At 40.5% G+C, this 20,921-nt stretch overlaps 1 protein-coding gene across 1 annotated transcript in view; it reads right to left on the bottom strand.

Moving 5' to 3' along the window:
• Nucleotides 1–855: 855 nt before the first annotated feature.
• The window catches only part of LOC141737616 (SH3 domain-containing kinase-binding protein 1-like), a 105,578-nt gene continuing 85,512 nt past the window's right edge, over nucleotides 856–20,921 (bottom strand). The window contains exons 7-9 of the mRNA XM_074572561.1: nucleotides 10,525–10,619; nucleotides 2,737–2,817; nucleotides 856–891 (exon numbers count right to left, since the gene is read on the bottom strand). Coding sequence (XP_074428662.1) covers nucleotides 856–891; nucleotides 2,737–2,817; nucleotides 10,525–10,619 — 212 coding nt within the window. The remainder of the gene's footprint in view (nucleotides 892–2,736; nucleotides 2,818–10,524; nucleotides 10,620–20,921) is intronic.

Raw genomic sequence — 20,921 nt, 5'->3', positions numbered from 1 at the left:
CCCCCTGCCATGGGCAGGGACACCTCCCACTAGACCAGGCTGCTCAAAGCCCCATCCAGCCTGGCCTTGAACCCTTCCAGGGATGGGGCATCCACAACTTCCCTGGGCAACCTGTTCCAGTGTCTCACCACCCTCACAGGAAAGAATTTCTTCCTGAAATCCAATCTAAATCTACCCTCTCTCAAATTGAGGCCGTTACCCCGTGTCCTATCATAACAATCCCTGATGAAGAGTCGCTCCCCATCCTTCCTGTAGGCCCCCTTTAGGTACTGGAAGGCCGCTATGAGGTCTCCCTGGAGCCTCCTCTTCTCCAGGCTGAACAACCCCAACTCTCTCAGTCTGTCCTCATAGCAGAGGTGTTGCAGCCCTCTGATCATCTTCGTGGCCCTCCGCTGGACCTGTTCCAACAGGTCCATGTCCTTCTTGTGCTGAGGACTCCAGAGCTGGACGCAGTACTCCAGGTGGGGTCTCACCAGAGCAGAGGGGCAGAATCGCCTCCCTCAACCTGTTGGTCACATTTCTTTTAATGCAGCCCAGGATGCGGTTGGCTTTCTGGGCTGCAAGTGGGCATTGCCAGCTCATGTTGAGCTTCTCATCCACCAGGTTCTTCAGATGGTCCCAAACCTGATCTTCTCTTACAGTGGGCAGTTCCTTCATTCTCATAGACCCTGCCTTTACATCCTGCAACTTGGGTGGTGAGGTTGGAGCCCAAAGGATCTTGAATTCAACCATTTCATGATCACTGCAGCCAAGGCTACCCTTGAGCTTGACACTCACCTATGACTGAAGGAAAGCATCTCACCAGAGGCTTACACTTCACCCACCTTGTGCTACGTAAGACTGTATTCAAAATGATCAAGGTTTATTAAGCTCAGTTATTGGGATTGAGACCTTAAAGTATAGTGCAAAATTCGTTAAACACTTTTGAAGAAACTTAATTTTAAAATCTGGCAAAAAGGCAGAATGAATCTCTCAACAACTACCTAATCCAAGATCATTTAGATAAAAGAGAAGTCCAATAGATAATTAGTCTTCTGAGGCAGTCCCAGAGAACACCCATTTTATGAAAAAAATACTGGAAGAAAAGCATGAGAGGAAACCTCCCAGTCTGGGTCTCTGTTTGGCCCCTAACCTGGGGATTGATCCTGCTCAGGTCCTCAGCCTGTGTCCCAAAAGCCCCAAATCCTGCACGGATCCCTGCCCAGCTCCTGGCAGCTCTCATGCCCAAGCCATAGGGAACCCTACATCTGATAACACCAGTAGCATCTTTTAAAGCTTAGAAAGTCAAACAGATAAATTTTTCTTTATCCATAAGCTCCAATGCTCTACTAAGAATTGCTATCATTGTATGGAAGGAAATGGGAGAGACCATCAGAAATTAGACATTATTTCAGCTGTCGTTACACTACTCTTCCCAGAAAATGTTTTTTACTGGAAGGCACAAGAAGGTACCTCTCCAGAAGACACAGTGTTCAAGAATTGGCCCAAATTACTGGGCCCTGCAAAAAAAGAAACTGGCTGAGAATAATGAATGACCTGCAATGCCCAGGACATTAGATTAGAGCAGACCAATATCCTTTGTTTGTTAAATCTGTTTCAGGCTAAATCTAAGCTTTTGACTTTAAACTCTGTGAGTAAATAGTTTAATCAGTAATGAAGCTGAAATGCTTTCATGAAATATTTGTACAAACAGGAGAAATTACATTGCTCATAGAACAAAACAATCTCTTCTGGGGATTCATTTCACTTGCAGTGTTCAGTCAGCAGAATATCATGGAGAAATAAATATGTTCCACGTCATAAAACCCTAGTACTCCAATACTCAAATTAAAACTAAATTAGCCAACACAAACATGAAAGGTGGTGCTAGTAACAGATACAATTTATGCCTCTGATAAGCCAAGATATAATATTTACATAATTACATTTTTTGTACTTAGAAAGATTATAAAAACATAAACCAAAACATTTGAAGGATTATTTAATGCTATTGCTACTTACATGACAGACATCTTAGGACCGGGGTCCTAATTACAATTATTAATTACTTGGCAGTATATGTGCATTTTTACTTTCCCTTTAAATAGCTCTCCCTAGTCTGAAAAGGTTGGACTTCAGATAATACCATCAAACCAGCAGGTGAACCCAGCATTCAGGATAAAAGAAAGGATGAAGCTAAGCAGTGAGTCTGAAGCCCACATTGTGAGCAATAATCACGGTTTTCCAGATGCCTCAGCATTTCAGTGATATCTTTTGTAAGCACAGGGCAGAGAAAAATTTCTTTCCTTCTTTATCTTAAAATATGTCACCTTTTTAGATTAGCTTGGCTGTATTGAACATACTTACAAATAAACCTAACTCTTTTCAAATGATGCAAATCTTCAAGCATTGCATGCATGGGGGATCCTGCCGCTTTACCTACATAGCTTGGCATGAACTTCCATTCATCAAAATTCAAATTTGTGACTTCCCAGGAACAACAGAATCCTTTCCTCTGAAGGCACTGCTGTAGCACTGCCATCAGTGGTAACAAGAACAGGAAAAGAGAACTTCAGTTCTCTTACTTAAAAAAAAAAAAAAAAATAATAATTTTTATAAATGTACTAACAAGAAGAAAATCCAAGTGCTGGCTGCTGCCCTCTCAGGCTTCACCGTTTATTTAAGTGCTCATCTCAAACATTAGTGTCCCAGTAATGTTCCTAAAGATACCAGTGAAATGTAAGATGCACCTAGTACCTTATTAAACATATTGTCGGGCTTTATCTCTACATGGACCTTACTTAATGCCACATTGCTAATCACAGCAGCCAAGAAATGCTGCAAGATACAAATAAGTGTTAAAAAATTATTTATAAACATTTAAAAGGCTTGGCCAAGGACAAGCTTCAGGCAAGACAAAAAATAGGAGGACAACTGCTCACAGTCTGTTTTCTCTGTAACTTACTAAGTATATAAAATCATTTTAGAAAATGCACATATTTATTTGATCATCAGTGTCCTCACAAGTTTTGTATAACTGCTTTATATAACTCATATGAGGAAATACTCATGCTTCTACGCAATGACACAAGTTTTACCCCACGCACTTGCCACAGACATTAGCAGCATGTCAAAAGGGTCTCCTTCTGCAGGACCTCTCGTTCTCCAGTTGACATCCTGCAGCACCATGGCTCGAAACCCAGCAAAAATCCAAACCTTCTATTCCCATTAGGTCAAAACCTTCAGAAGGAAGTTTCAGGTCAGGGAAAAGTCACTGCTAAGTGAGTCCCTCAGCAGGTTGCTGACCGCCGGGGCAATCCTGCTCCTCCTAGCACCCTTTCCTACTCGCATGTCCCTGCATGTCCTGTGGCTAAGGCTGCCAGATCAAGGCAAGAGGGAAGGAGCAGAACCATTCCTTTCAGCAGCCACTTACCATCAATCATGTAAAAGTGCACCCCCAGCATGCACCCTTTGCAAAATAATTTCTTGTATAAAATCAGCAGCTTCGGTACGAGCAGGTTTCTTAATCAGCTAAGGAGGCAGGAGGTCTTGGGGGAAAACCTGGTGCTGAGCACAGTGTAGGGGGCAAGGAACACAGAAAGCAAATTAAGTACGGCTATTAGGTACAGCGAAAGATGTGCTGAATAATTCATGGTTATCTCAGGAGAGAAAAGGGCATGCACTGAGACACTTTATGGTATTGTTGTCTCTGAGGGAAATACCTGTTTGTTTCCGAAGGCAAGCAGTTAGCGCCTTTATTGCTTATGTGCTATTCTTTAAACACAAAACACGATAAAAGATTTCTTAAAGCTATCATAAAAGCTTTTTAAAGCTGGACATTCTTTGATGTTTACTTACTGTATTCCTTTCAGTTTCTGTATGCACGATTGTTGCAGAAGTTAGTTACAAATGATCAAAATATCATGTATTAAAACCCCAAATAGGGGCATCTGTGCGACCAAATATTTAGTATCAACAAAAATTCACTGTGTTGCTCTGACAGAAAACCATTTTTTATGTTTTATTAAAATAGATTGTATTTTCCCCTGCATAACCTAATTTTCTTTATATTGTTATATTAATAGACTCATTTCTGAAAACGTGATAAAAGCTTTTATCTGTCAATCAAGGAAAACCAAAATTACCTGAATGACTAACGTGAAACATGACTAACTTCTTCCATTCTTTCAAAAGAGACAACCTTAAGCCACCATACTTCTGCTTTAAAAATTTCTGTTTTCTTGGCCAATAAGCTTTATTTTTAATGACCTCAAATCCTCACATATTATGATGCTTTTTTTTTTTACCTATAGAGTGGAAAATACCAAAAATTTCATCTTAATATAGAAAAATGAGTGATATTATCTGCCTACTTGCTCATACTGAAAGAGAAACTGAAAGTCTTCTAATTCCCCCACATATTTCTATAACCAAGGGTTGTAAAGTATGTGTGTGTTGTTTGTAATTAAAAGCGTACAGAAAAACTCAGCAATGAACCCCCCTCCATAGAAATAAATGCAGAAACAGACAGGTTTCTACTCTAGAGACACCACAAGCTAGCAAAATGGTCAATTAAGCATCAGCTAGCGTCCTCCTCTATCACACCGCCCGGTTCCTACTCCTTCCCCCGCTCATGGCCTCAACTCACTGGCAAGACTCTTGTACATAGCACTTACTAATTTCATCCCTTTAGGAGCCTCCTGCGTCCGTTAGAGCAGCTGTTTTCCTTCACAGCCCTACCCAGCCGAGTTCTCCTTGGCAATCGCTCAGCTAAAGAAAGTGCTCTGGACAATTACCTCCTGCACCAGGATGAGCATTTAAAGATGCTGTAAGAGAGAAAACTGGGCGAATTGTTTTGGCAAAAGGTCCACACTCGGGTAACTGTCTATAAATAGAGTGAGGATGAAATTAAGCACCTAATGACTACCCTAAAAATTGGAAAATATTAAGCGCTCCGCATATGGACAGATTCCATACTCTTAACACGGACAAACACACAGAGTAGTCACTGCAACAGTGAAAATGTGACATTATGAAAGAGAGTATCCAGACCGAACCTCATTTCATTGTTTCCTTATACCCTTCTATTCACTTGTACTTACTTTTCTGTCTTACCGCTTGATTGCATGTGCTTCAGGGCAGGGACTTACTAAATATACCGCATGCATTTTGAAAACGACAAATCTCAACAAATCTCACAGTAAATTATTAACAATAACAGCAAAAGCAAATACTATCTTTGCAAAAACTCACTGCCATTATGCTTATTTTTAGGAACTACATTTATGGCTCTTTTTTCCCCCAATACAGAATTAAGCACTTCAAATTGGATTGCCACTAAATATCTGGATTGTCATTAAATATCTAGAGCAGATAATTTGTCAAGTAAGTTTTTCCACTAGTGACTGGCATTAGTCTGTGGTGTCTTTCATGATATCAATGCCTCAACTTGCCCAGCACTATTTGAAAAGCATCAGCGAGATTTTGGGAGGCTGTACGCCGCTGTTGCTTTCTTTTTCACCTCATTAATCCCTCAGACAGTTTTGATGAATCCCCAAGGAGGCTGGACGCCCTCTGTTAAACTCGCCTCCTCACGAAAGCTCCTTTGCAAAATCAGAAAGGACCCCCTATTATGTTCATCCATCACATCAGTGCAATGCATTCCTACCACTAATGCCACATATTCAGCTATTAGCCTCCAGCGGGAGAAGAAAAGCTCTGCAATCCAGGTAGATGGAGGGTGAGGGACAGCTGGGTTGGACATGCAGAGTAAGGCACAAGATTATTACTCCAGCTAATACATTGACATCTATTAACTTCAACATCTTATAAACTCAGAATTAGCAGAATTGCCGCTGATATTGCCCTCCGCAACTCCTACTCCGATAATAAGGGTTCAGGTGAGGATACCCTTCTATTACTGTCAGCTTTTCAAATTTGCAATGATTTTTGAAGTATTTAATTTTATTTATCCAGACCATTTTCATTCCTGGCAACAAAGTGGTCTTTACTGCCTAGAGCTCACGTATATTGATGCAGTGCAATGAAATCTTTCACAGTCTTGCATTTGCTTTCAAACGAGTGCACAGTTGCCAGTGTGTGCTTGATGTATTTGCTTTGAAATTATTTAGCTATTACTATCGACTCCTCTCACAGGTCATTTTCTGTATGCCAGTGAAATCTCAAGAATCCTTTACATTTTGTCAGAATTTATTAAAGCTGCTAAGAAATTTGTAGTGTTTGCATAAAGAATCTTTATTAGCACTGGAAAGTAGCCTACACTAGCTATGTCTAAAATGAAAAATCCTAAAAGATTTCCAAGATGACAGTTGAAAATGTCACATGAATCTTCTGTTGCTTAAAAGTGACTCTATTTATTACAAATACAATCTCCAAGATCAATATTTGAGCATGATAAAACCCTGTTTGCCACTCTCCTTCAGATGCACAGTGCAGTCACTACCAGTGTTCTTGTCCTTACCCAAATGCTGTCAGGAACATTTTGAAGACACTAAAAAAATTACCTAAGGAACACAAATGTCTGATGTTACAAAGAACAACCTATAGGGTCAATCTCATGGCTCTTGTAATTCATATCTTTTCTGTTTATGAATGTATCTTACCATCAAATTGCCCAACAATCACCTTAACTGTACAAGTAAAATTACTGTATTTTGCCTTTTGGTCTCTTTCTTCCAAAGATGTATTTTTCTTAGACCCCTTTTTGCAAAGCAAAGGTACCAGGTCTACTCTTTTATTGCCTGGAAGATGACGTTTTTACCTTCCTTTACAATTCTGAGCAATATTTTCTGGTCTTTTATCTTTAAATATTTTGCATGAAGGAATTACAGGACTACCATTTCTCCACTTTAATTTCCAGTAATTAATAAATAAATTCTTTTCTATGTATCTGCAAGATATCTATCTACCTATTGCTTCACCAGGGAAAAGGAGGAGAGAAAAAAATCTTTTCCAGAAATTTTTGTAATACATTTCTGTGAAGTTAGTTTCTGCTTTTCTTGTAGTCTTTTAGGTAAATTTTAACCAATGAGAAAACAACTCTTATTACCATATGTTTGGACTCTATCTCATTGTGTACCTTTCCCATGATTTAGGCCTATGCAGTTCATCAAAAAAATTATTCAATATGCTGTTTAAGCAGCAATTATTTTTGGCTATCATTCTTGCATAATGCCATCCTTCCCTATATATTTCCCAAAATACATACTGTACATACATTCTGACCAGTAAATGACCAGCCTCTACTGAATCACTTCAGTTTTTAAACAAAACTTATCCGCACGCTCTACAATGACTAGCAAATTCACTTGTGATTCAGCAAATCCCTTCAAAGTACTTTTTAGCTATTTCATAAAAAAACTCAGATATTCAAATTCCCTTATCATACATAGAGGCCCACAGGAAAGGTCTGATCAGTTTATGATTCAAGATCTCAACATCCATCAAAACAGAGTGAGAACTTGAAACAGATTCTGCAAAAAATATTGGTTTGTTCTTTATATTAGGTAGATATTTCATGATCTTGACAAAGGGACTTTTACAACTAATTTAGCTGAAGAAGAGAGAGAAATCTGATATAATCTTATCTCTTTTATCTGCAGGGGAATTGTTAGAACGGTGATTTCGAATTCTGCATTTACTGATACCACTCCTTCGCAATTCTTTCCACAAAATAAAGTTTTAGCATTTTAAGATGAATACCAGACTAACAGCTTCCTCACGCACATATTCTCAGATGTGCGTGCAGGCTCTCCTAGTAATTTACCATTTTGCTCATTTAAATCACTCCCCTTCCTCTTCGCACCCATCAGGTGCTATCTCATCTTCACACTTCTAAGATTCTTGTAATGCATTTTGCGTTATTTTCATGAGCTTTCTCTCCCATTCTTGTGTCACTCACTCCTTATTACTTCAGCCACTTCCACACATTCTCGTGAATGTCACTGTTTTCAATTAAATGCAAATTCAGTATGCGTTAAAATGGTGAGTCTTCAACATTCTTATAGATCTGACAGTGAAAACAGATTAGCCTAGTGAGGGATTTTTTATACTGAGAATTTGTATAACTTTCTGGTTTTAGTGATTTCAACAAAATACATTATTTTATGACAATGCATCTGTGATTGTACAAAGTACTATGACACCTATCTCTTTCTTTTAAAGTAACAATCTTCTCTCCTTGGTCTAGGCAATTGGGAAGAATAAATTTTGTCTAATGCTATACAGCACAGAAAGCAAACCCTGCAAAGCAATGTCTTGCAAATAGATTAAAAGAAACTCTGTAATCTGATAGGCAAAGCAAAACCATTGTAACAGTTTCTGAAGTACTTAATATATTTCTATTTAATTCCTCTTAGTCAGTATGGATCACTAACTGGTTATGGAAAGGACTCTCTAAGCACGGTGATTTGAATTCCAGGTAAAAGGCAACTCTCTAGCAGAAATCATTAGTGCGCAGAAAGGTGAGGCTGACTTTGTCATTCCTGACTAAAAGAAAAATTACAACAGACACATGCTTCAGAAGATTTGGACTAAAATAAAGTTACTATATTGCATGGTAGAGCATGGAGGAGACCCCACTGTTTTCAGAACTCTACAGCAAGGGCCCTGACTGCATATCATTTGAATTTTATTTTTTAAACTATGTGTTAAAAACAGATGAAAAACCCCCATAAGCCCGACTGCAATGAGGTCTGCAACCCAGAAAAGGATCGACAAAGTGACTGCTTGTTAAGCACTGTTTCTTCAGTATCTTAGATTAGTTCAGACACAGCATAAAAAAGCACCCATGGAGAAATGCCAAGTCTTTTTGCATTGAGATCCCCCGCTCTCTAGAGGCATGGTTTTATGTAGCTGTTCATAGACATATGACATACCACAGAAAAAAGAAGAAAACTGAATAAAATGTCTGCAGTGGCTTGATACTATCAGGCTGGAGAGCAGAAGGACAGGGGCATATACTAGAGAACACACTGACAAACTTCTCACTGCATGGTTGGGAAATCTGACCAATTCAGTCAAATCATCAGCTCGGTTATTATAGAAGACAAATATCCTTCCATTGTGGGGGCAGAGGCAGCAGGAAGAAGAAAACAGGAAAAAGCAAGCAAATGAAATCTCATATTGAAACCTCAGTAAAGTAACTGTCTCTTTATCTATGTATACTGAAGAACACAGCTGCACCTGAGACCAGCCCTCCCAGAGAATTAAGTCAACCTGGTCAATAAAGCGTAAAGTGGACAGGAACAACATCTTAAAAGCCATTTCCATGATCAGAGACGCTGTTAAATACTCACACAATAACATTCCAAATCAGGCAAAGCCAAAGAGCTTCCAAGACAAGCTAAACAAAACAGTCACCGAGGGCAAGTCATTTAAAGGATATTCAATGTACACAACTTATTTTTTAAATTTGAAGTTTCTCTTCCTACCAAACCTCAGATTATTTTTCTTCAGTTACATCTATATTCTTCAGGACAAAGAACGTCCTCTAGGATTGCAAATGGCTTAGTATGTTGCAAACACTGCCCCAGATGTATTTCTCAAGGTTCTTGGGGTTTTCCCCAAGGTGCCAAATTGCTCAGTCAAGTAACAATTTCTGATTACACTTATAAATTATAAAATTCAATCTTTTACTTTCATATAAGCAAAACCAACAGCACCATTGTGCACATCATTACAATTATTCTTCATCATGCAAAATCCACAGCCTTTTCTAGTTTGCAGCTTTCTTTTCCCAAATACTTATGGTCCATCAGTCAAAAACATTTAAACAAACTGTAAAATCTTTAGACAAGAGCAGGAAATTTAAGTGCACCTAAACTATAATCTGTTCTTTGTAACATGGTGCACAGCTCTTTTAAAAGAAAACCAACTGTTTACTCACCATCTTATGGTATAGTTTTTTGGAGATTTAGTATAAACCCTGGCAATGGTTTTTCTTTCTTAATCTTGAATAATTTCAAAGAAAAGAACACAGATCTAAAATTATTTAATTTAATTTCTGTTTTATAATTTTTTTACACTTTACCATAGTTTTAAGGGTTTCTACATTTTAAATAAGTGTTTAGTTCATTAATCTCATTTAGGCACATTATCTCCATCTAACTCAAAAAATCTAATTCACAATTCCTACAAGAAAGATAACTCACATGCCTAACAGAGATGTTCAAAGGTGCTGCTTTCTTGAGTCTTCCAGTTTATTTTCTAGGCTTTTATTTCTGTTACAGGGATCAATTTACAATTTAGGTAGATCTGCCAGCACATCCAAATTAAAATTAATTGTTGAAACTTGTGAACTCAAGAGTGCACATCTGCTGTTCTTCACTTAGCATTATCAAGGTAAGGGTCTAAAGCTCCAGAGGAAGAGAGGTGAAGAGTGCTCTGAAGTCTATGTAATGTTTCATTGTCAAACTAGCGTTGTTTTAGGAAGGACACTGCCAAAGGCACAAATAGGGGTTTTACTGCAATTGAATGATTTTAAAAACTGGATCCCTAGTTATAGGAGAAAAATATTGCTTTTACCTTACTGATAAGTGTGACGACATCACCTTCTCGGATTGTGAGTTCATCATCATTCTGTGCTTCATACGGGAAGATCACTTTGCAGTACTCCTTGGCTGAAAGGAAGAACATTCAATATGATAAATTATCACTTTATAACAACTGCTTGTCCAAGGGTGAAAATCTTCATAAAATGTTCCACAAGCATCTCTTTGTGCTGCTTTATTTTCTAGCCATCTTTCTCTTTTAGACCTTCATAAACAGTATGAAATATTTTAATAACTGCACACTGATGAGCATTCCTGCACACGTCATCCAGGGAGTCAGTGCTGAAGCCCCTAGAACCCTTATCTCAAATGAAATTGCTCCAGACAGCAACCTGCCACAAATCATTTTCCTTAGAGTAAGCCTGTATCTGACACATGCTTCGATAGTTCCACTGGTATGGCCTTCCACCAGATCACATAAATTGGAAGCATAAAGAATGCAGTAAGTCGACATAGCTTATCTATCTCCTGGTGTGCAAGAAAACAGGTATTTCTGAATCTATAAAGATGATAAAATAATAAATAATACATTAATAAATGTAAAGGCATTCATAAGTAAACCTTCTGTACACCCAGCATAAAAGAAGAGTTTTGAATGTTAGTCTAAGTTTCCTCTCCCCTTTTCCCTCTACCATCTATAATAAGGGCATCATCTCAACTTTCATCTGGAAAATACAGCAGCCAGCACTCCTACTCAGAAATCATAAAAGGCAGTTGTCATGAAAAGCAGTTACTTACAACATGTTGCTGTGCAACAGACAAGTATGTCAATGTGTCTTACAAATAAAAAGGGAATATGTATTCCAGCTGTTAAATAATGTATAAAAATATGTGATACTCTAAGACAGCAGGCTTAAAAAGACCCAAGAAACACACACAGAAATTACCAGACCCATTGTAGAAAGGCAGGTAACTTTGTAGAAGTATTCACCTCACTTCAAATGTCTCAATTTTGATGACCTCTACCTCTAGTCAACTGTCATGCTTGATGCAGAGAAACAGGTACTTGCAGGCCACGGAAATCTAAATTAATTTGAGAAAAGAGGACTTATTTCTTTATATTTACTGTTAAGAGAACCAGCATTATCACACTTGTGGGGATTTGAGGCTCCACCGGGGTGGTCAGTTCAGCTGCCCAGACACTAGGTGCCATTTCAGGCACTGGTAAGTAAGTAAGGCACCTGCGTGGTTGGCAGATACGATGCACAACCTATGAAAGAGCGAGGTCCCTCTGGCCTGGTAGCTGGAAGCAAGCCAAAATACCCTGGGATATCTCAAACAACTCCAGATGCAAGCTACTGATTTCAGCCCCAGGGCTGAGCCTACTATCTGGATTTAGATTCGGGCACCTGATGTTAGAAACCGACAATATCAATGCCTACACTTGCGCTACAGTCGATGGAGAGCAAGTCACTAAAGGGAGCAAAGCCTTGAGAGCTGCTCTTCACCCCAAGAGCAGACACCTACATTCCATTTGCTGAATCATGCTCTGAACTGCCTGGACAGCAGTGACAGATCTCCACTGGGATCTACTGGAGCCCAGGCACCAAACTCACATGGCTATACCAAAATTTAGGCCTCTGACTCAGAAGCTGCATCCCAACTGCTAAAGCTTAGTGACAGGAACACCAACCTTAAGTAGGCAGTCAACACATGTGCATGTGAAGGGTTGCTGGCTGTAAGCACAATCAGCCTGAGAAATGAAACAGGAAAGGTCTTCTCCAGCTCTCACACTGCCACTCAGAAATGGCATGAGTTTTATGTGGCGCTACTTCAATGAACTTTCTTAGGCCTTACAGATTTATTTTCCTGAACACAAAAATTTAAACTTATCCACGATCATTAGCAGTTGGTTTTCTGGACCCACCCTGTACTGGGTCTGGCTGGGATGGAGTTAATTTTGTTCACAGCAGCCCACACGGTACTGTATTTTCGATTTGTGACTAAACCAGCCTTGATAACACACCAGTGTTTTGGCTATCGCTGAGAAGTACCTGCACAGAGCCAAGGTTTTCTCTTTTTTTTCCCCACTCTGCCCCTCAGCAGGTAGCCCAGGGGTAGGCAAGAAGCCGGGAGGGGACACAGCTGGTACAGCTGACCCAAGCTGAGGAAAGGTGATATTCTGTGCCAAATAACCTCCTGCTCAGCAATAAAAAAAGGGTGGGCTTTGGGGGATGTTTGTCTGGAAGGTAGCCCTTGCTTAAGAGACTGGCTGGGCGCTCGTCTACTTCTGGTAGATGGTGAATGATTGCCTTTGCATCACCTCTTTTTTTCCTCTTTCATTCACCTATTAAACTGTCTTTATCCATGAGTTTTTACTTTTGCTCCCCCTGTTCTCTCCTGTATGGGGGAGAAAGTGGCTGATAAGTGGAACTTAGCTGCTGGCTGGGGTCAACCCACCATACCCCCCCTCTGATGTCTCTGAAGAAACAAGAGTCAGATGAAGACAATGAACATGACCTTTGAAAAAAATATCAGCAAGGGAAAAATAAGCCTCTTTTGCTGTTTCTGAGAGCAGGGAACACTGTCAAATAAATATTTGGTAACATTGACAAATGACTGGACATGTGAGAACCACCACGTCACAACTCAGGTTTCAGGCAGTGAAAGGCATGTCAAACTGCTAGTTTGCTGCATTCTGGAGAAAGGGTTTGGATTTCTCTTCATGGACCAGCTAGGATGTTTTACCTACTCACTGTCTTGTCTTCAAGACAGTATAATAACATTTTATGTAAAAGCTGGTAGAAAGTTGACACTTAAGTCAGGTAGATGTAGAGCAGCATGTAAGAGAAACATGAGATTCAGCACATTTTAACACTTCAGTGTGTATGCTCCCTTAAATAATCATGGTTGGTCTTTTTCCTATTCTAAGAGCATTCACATCCTGAAAAACAGCTCTGTTAAATAACAGGTTCAGTGAATTAGTACAAAGGTGATGTAGATAGAATACTGTACTAAAAAAGGTAAGTGCTGCACACTCAGGGAAGTCTCTGGTTACTGGAAACAAGCTTAGCACCTCTTCTTTTGGGATACAGAACAGAAGTCAGGCTGGGTTCCTAGAGGCAAACACCACCTGAGCACAAGGAATATCCTGAGTATCCATTCTCCAGTACATAAATTGTTCCTCCATTCACGATATAATCTATACACTGTATAATCTCAAGATTAGATGGGAAGCCAAGCTCAACGCACAGCTAATCAACAGAGAACAGCCACTATACCACAGTAACGGTACTATTCTGAAAGGGTGCCAGTGGTGCAGCTCTTGCCCAAGGCGTGGATGAATCCCATCTGTTTCAGGTTAAAGAATGCTTTGAACAGCAAGTGTCTCCAGGGGTCTCGTGTCTCCCAGGTCCTATAACGCAATCCTCCCTCAGCTCCCCCTTGCTGTTTGAAGACTGTAAATTTGAATCATCCTTCAAGATGAAGACCTTGACAGACAAGAGTAAAGAGAAGGTTGTGGTTTCAGCATCTGAAAAAGTCAGTTGAAAATCACTAAAGTGCTCTTTTTTTTCCTGTTTTTTTTTAAGCTTTTCCTCTAAAAGTATGCATCAGTGTGGATCTCGCAGTAAGTGGCTGTCAAAAGCAGCAAGACTTCAACCAAAGAACTCCTAGTCTTTCACACATAACAAATGGCTACACATTTTTGCCTTCTAGTTTTGATGTCAAGAATTCTGTCCTCCCATGACCTATCTGCCCTCCCCACCAAAATCTTAGCTTTTTTTTTTAATATACAGATAGCAGAGAAACAAGGAATTAAAGAAGAGAAAAATATCACAACCCAGATCTTAAGCTCAGACAAATGCTGATGCAGTTCATGAAGAGCCACGTGTGAGAGATACAAGAGAGAGCTGTGGGAGGCTCACAGCCTCCCTGTACTCTGAAAGCTGGCACAAGAACACAGGGTAAAGGTACAGCCATAGAAAAAATTCATGCTTTATGTACAGTATAAGACTGGACTCCCCGAGTGCAATTTACACTAACATACACTAAATCAGTGTATTCCTCTGCCTAACAAGGGCCCTGTGGGTCATGCGGCAACAGAGTAGGTCTCAACAGTACGGATGAGTTTGGAACAATGTAAGTGACCAAAGTCAGCTTTCAAACTTCTCCTAAGGGAATGGTAGACTAACAAGATTTAAGTAAGTAAAAACAAAGCCAACAGGACTCAAAATAATATGAATCTTTAAAATCAGACTAACAGAAGCAGAGAAGAATCTAATAGGTTATGTCACTTTGGTACTAAATTTGTCCTTACTCAGCAGAGCACAATACCGCAAGAGGATGTAGAAACACTTAATTTCAATAGTTATGTTTAGATAGGAAGGAAGAAAAGATAAAAGGAAATACTAATTTCAGACACGGCACTGTAGAGACCAACTGGAACTTGCTGAATTTGGGTGTTTTCCAAGTGAAAAAAACCCACCAAAAACCTAAAGGTCAAAATAATATATCCTATTACAGGCCTGGTACAGACTTAAGCCAAATTAAAGCTTCAAACTAAGATACCAATATTAAGCATCCCTCAACTGTAGATGATAAATTTCATTTTTACATTTGACATCCAAGGCTGGGTTTATACATCACAGACGGTTCTTCCAGAAGCCTCTCTTTCTTCCACTGACCTGAAGACATTTTAAAAACATATCTGCTAATAAACCCCCAATAGCAGAAATCTTGGCAACGGCAAGGGAGTAGAAAAGATGATATTCATGAGCTTTTCAGTCCTCATTTATTAATTCAACAATAATTTACTCTGTCAGACCACAGAGTCTCTACCTGCAAACTCACAGCTCCTCCCAAGCAAAGGAGAACAACCTGCTGTAGGCATTGCACAGGGAACCGAGTGTGCAGATAAATCTTACAGCATATCCTACATCTCAAACAGGCTGGATCTAACCCAGGATGTTCAGCTTCTGGCCTGACATATTCTGAACTGAAGAGGGTTTGGGCCAGGTACAATCCTATTTGGAAATATGTACCCTTGGCTACCTCCTGTGATTTTTGAATTGTACTGTTCCAAGTAGACTAGGTACAATGATGACACAACAATAAGTACTTCTCTGCCCACATTCATCCTAGTCCTGTCCTTTGTAAGGAAGGACAAAGCTGTTGCTAGCTTCTCTGACAGACTCCAGGGGCCCAGGGTGACATGCAATTCCCCTTCCCAGCATTGTCCTCGTAGCTCAGAAGTTGGAAGAAAAAGCAGCAGCAACGAACTAGATATTTGTCACAAGTAGTCTGTCACTGCCCACACTTCATTGAGAAAAATGTCTCGGGACCATCCTAACTACTATAAAGGGGCCATCCTCTAAAAAGAACTGGGTATTTTATGGGGGTACTTGACATGCATCTCTGTTCAGCACCTTATGTGCCACAGTCTGTCCTGAGTTCAAAATGCAGCCTATTTGATACAGTCTCAGGCCCTGCAAAAAATCATTGCCTCAAAGAAGGAGAACAATAGCAAGAGACAGCATTCCTGCAAAATACAGCTGCTTCATTACCTAGGCTGTTGCAAGCACTGTATTTGGCCCACAGAATTCAGTGGCTCAATATGTATTTACAATTGCAGTGTAAAGCACTGATATAAATGTATAGACCTTCTATAGGGCTTGGGGTCCAGCAGTACTGTATCAGGTAAATTAATTTGTTTGTATTTTGAGAGAATGGTTAAATACTATACTGTTCAAACCAGAACTGAGCAAACTCCCATTTACTGTATCAGTGGACCCTGTTCACTTTAGAAGCGTGTCTCTTCTATTGGTTCTTCTGCCACACTCTTAGGTTGAGCTGTGATGTTCAAGAAAGCAGTCCACAGACAAACATACCTTCAAGCTTAAATTTCACAGGGGACAGTGACTCTTTCCTCTTAGGCCAGGATGACACAATTTCCTCCTCTTACCTCTGCTCTTTGTCAGGCAAGAACAGTTCCACCCCACGGCAAAATTTCCTCCATCTCAGATAACCTAACCACTGAGCTGGATTCACCCTTCTAACTTTTCAGAAATTGGTTATTTATTTATTTTTAGTAAAACAAACAACAAACCTGTATAGTTGATTTTTGAGGCTTAAATATTTCCCCCTTGATATGGACACAAACTAAGTAAGAAAACAAGCAGCATTAAAGTAGTATTCCTTGAGCTTAAGCTTCCCCTCTTTAACTATCACTCATAGAATGTTTGTGAAATGACATAAAATGTATAAAATCTAGTGAAAAATTACATCGTTACCAAAACCACAAACCAGATGAAAAAAATCCAAACACTACATTCAGCAGAATTTGGTTTTACAATTAATTGCTACACTCAAGATTCATAAATGGATTGCACTAATAAATATTTTCACTGAACTTCACAAACTGTCAAAACAGCACCTCATCAAACAAAAAATAGAAACAGAACTAATTAGGGCCCCATTAATCTAGATTCAGCTACTCCTTATACCTTCTACCATCATGCAAAAAGATTAGTCGCTTGATAGAATTTTGGTATTCCTATTAGGCAATAGGTTAACACAAACAGTAAATAGTCAGTGAGTGGAGCAATCAAATTAAGTGCTGTGATCAATGCATTCTGCGACTTACTGCCTTTGCTGTTTTGTTATCTGTTTATTTATACTCCATTTTTGCAATCTCAGTAATTCGCAGTAGCGCTCTCAGTCATCGTGGATGTTTTTGCTTTGCTAAATTTTAGAACCCAACAGAGCTACTTAAAAATGCATATGAATTTTCTACAATATAGCTTTTTCACCGCAAGCCACTTGAACTAAAAGCAAGCTAATTCATAGAAAAAAAATAAATCTCACCTCAGAGATAGAATTATGAACACACACGTATGCATGTGCCATCCCAGCTACCTAAGAGAGATGGAAATTCAACAGCAGAATAATTCCCCTGTAAGTCTAGGGCTCCCAAAAAACTAAACCACACAGCTCTCCCCTCTTCTCTTCAAAGATGCATTCTTTCATTCCTGAAAGGTTAGCGATGTTTTCCAAGGGAACACTCAAGCTACGTAAGGATTTGTGCTTCACTGTGCTCTCCCTTCGAGCAAAAAGTCCTCTTTGGCCCTGAAGAGTCATCTGATTATTCCCCAAAATCTTAAGCCCAATTTTGAGAGAGATTTACATAGCATATTGTTGGGAGATGCAGAACTGGAGGTTAGCAAATGTGACTGATGCTGACTGGAGGTTAGCAAATGTGACACCCATCCACAAGAAGGGCCGGAAGGAGGATCCGGGGAACTACAGGCCAGTCAGTCTGACCTCGGTGCCTGGGAAGGTCATGGAACAGATCCTCCTCAGTGTCATTACACAGCACATGCAGGAGAACAGGGTGATCAGGCCCAGTCAGCATGGGTTTGTGAAGGGCAGGTCATGCCTGTCAAACCTAATATCCTTCTATGATAAGGTGACCCACTTAGTGGATGAGGGAAAAGCTGTGGATGTTATCTACTTGGATTTTTGCAAAGCTTTTGACACTGTTTCCCACAGCATTCTCCTGGAGAAACTGGCTGCTCATGGCCTGGACAGGTGTACTCTTCGCTGGGTAAAAAACTGGCTGGATGGCCGTGCCCAGAGAGTGGTGGTAAATGGAGTTAAATCCAGTTGGTGTCCAGTCACAAGTGGTGTCCCTCAGGGCTCGGTGCTGGGGCCGGTTCTCTTTAATATCTTTATCAATGATCTGGATGAAGGGATCGAATGCACCCTCAGTAAGTTCGCAGATGACACTAAGCTGGGCGGGCGTGTTGATCTGCTTGAGGGTAGGTTGGCTCTGCAGAGGGATCTGGACAGGCTGGACCGATGGGCTGAGACCAATGGTATGAGGTTCAACAAGGCCAAATGCCGGGTCCTGCACTTGGGACACAACAACCCCATGCAGCGCTACAGGATTGGGGCAGAGTGGCTTGAAAGCAGCTCGACAGAAAAGGACTTGAGAGTGTTGGTTGACTGCCGGCTGAATATGAGCCAGCAGTGTGCCCAGGTGGCCAAGAAGGCCAACAGCATCCTAGCCTGTATCAGGAATAGTGTGGTGAGCCGGACTAGGGAAGTGATCATCCCCCTGTACTCCGCACTGGTGAGGCCCCACCTCGAGTACTGCGTTCAGTTTTGGGCCCCTCGCTACAAGAGGGACATTGAGGTGTTGGAGCGTGTCCAGAGAAGGGCTACAAAGCTGGTGAGGGGCCTGGAGGACAAACCTTATGAAGAACGACTGAGGGAGCTGGGGTTGTTTAGCCTGGAGAAGAGGAGGCTGAGGGGAGACCTTATCACCCTCTACAACTACCTGAAAGGAGGTTGTAGAGAGATGGGGGCTGACCTCTTCTCCCTGGTGACAAGTGATAGGACAAGGGGAAACGGGTTCAAGTTACGTCAGGGGAGGTTTAGATTAGATATTAGGAGACATTTTTTCACTGAAAGGGTTATTAAACATTGGAATAGGCTGCCCAGGGAGGTGGTGGATTCGCCATCCCTGGAGGTGTTTAAAAAAAGGGTAGATGGGGCACTTAGGGACATGGTTTAGAAGTGGCTCTTGTCAGGGTAGGCTAAAGGTTGGACTCGATGATCTTAAAGGTCCCTTCCAACCTCAACAATTCTATGATTCTATGATTCTAACATACTGCTCTGTCTCTTGTTCTGACCAACTCATCCCATTGCAGAACTTAGGCCATCTCGCATGTACTAAGAGCAAATGGTAAGCACATCAAGTGCCTTGCTGCAAATCACTGCCCTGTTGCATCAGAAAACTATAGGAAAAAAGCAGACTCAAATCAAGATGTGAAAAGAGTCAGCAACAATCACTCCATGCTGAAGCCCCTGTGGGCACAGACGGAAGATGATATTGCTCCCCTTTTCCTCTCTCAGCGGGCTCTTTCACAGTACAACTGCATTTTTTATCCAGTTGAGACTACGGAATAACAGCATCAGTCATGGAAAGAAATATGTGAAAGATGAAAAACTGTATTATTCTTCTACGAATGTAATTTCTCTCTTGCTCGCAGCAGACATCTCCAGCAGTAATCCCAAGGGAATCTAAATCACATATCCAAAAGCCCCCTCTCCATACTGAGCTCAATCTATGGATCTTCTACTACTTGCTACTTCTTTGGAGAAGGGCACAGTATCTGTTTTGTTCAGCAGTTACAGACTCCAAGGAAGACTGGGACCCTACCATCCGAGGCAAAAGTGAAAGTAGCTGAGGTCCAAGGTGTAATGATACTTTTATGCTGAACACTGTAATTAGGACATTCATCAGTTTTCTGAGACTGCAAACTTCCCTGCATTCAATGCTTTTTCAAGCTCGTTTTCGGTAAGTTTTTAGGAGAAAACAAAAATTAGATTTTGGAGAAATGACCAATACTAGATAGATCATAGTTCTATGCCAGACTCTGATCATACTGCTCATGTCTGGCTATCAGACATTAACTGTATTACGATAAAATTATTCCTCTGCCTATATCAAAAACCAAACTAGAATAAAGTATGTTTAATTTTCACTGAAAGGTTTTTCAATTTAAATGAAGGACAACTTCAACTGATTGAAAAGTAGCTCCTGTGATGCCATTTGAGGCTCAGACAACTACGTGTAATTACATTATATCAGACCTTCCTATACATGTGTTTCTCTTTCCCAAGCAAGAACAGAGATGTCTAAAATTCTACTGAGGCACCCGAGATTCCAGGAAAGATAAAACATCCCAAATAATAAAGTTGAGGTAAAATTCACAGAACATGCAAATACATTGTACAAATAAGTAGCTCATCCTCCTCACTAGTTCTGGCGAAAGGGATGTTGAACGTTTGCACACAATCATGGTGAAAACAGATGGCAACAAAAGAAGAAGGATTTTCTAACCAAAAAGGCATATCCAAGGGAAGTGACAAATAGGTGAAAGAAGAACCAACCAGACCCTGAAAGTGTTGATGGAGAAGTGCGTCTGTGTCAACCAGAGCTCAGCGTGTCACTGTAGAATGTACAGTTCTCTAACCACTGTTCAGAAGGTTTCCACATTTGTTTATAAGTGGGAAAAGTATGAAAGCCCAGTACCCTGGGATGTGATTTAGTGAGCAGTTTTATGTCAGAAGTATAAGCTGATGTGGACAGAGGCAGCTGTTTCCCAGCCTGGCTTACCACACAAGGGTTAGTGTTGCAGGTGGGAAAGCCCATGGGATCACCCCTTTTGATGGCACCTACCCTCAGGTCAGCTTAGCCTGCTCCAGCTGCAGGTTAGGAAAGGTAATTCCAAAACACTTTCGTTCAGGAGCCTGTCATTACCATTTTGCACATCTTTTGGTATTTCAAGTTCTCACTTACTCAGGGCAATTGAGTTCTTGCAGTACTTCCCATTAACAGCCTTGTGTCACAAGGGGAACAAGGTA

This window comes from Larus michahellis, chromosome 1, assembly GCF_964199755.1.
Source record: "Larus michahellis chromosome 1, bLarMic1.1, whole genome shotgun sequence".
In the NCBI taxonomy this organism is placed as follows: Eukaryota; Metazoa; Chordata; class Aves; order Charadriiformes; family Laridae; genus Larus; species Larus michahellis.
Note: the sequence above shows the minus strand (reverse complement) of the source record. Positions and strands in the feature narration are given on the sequence as shown.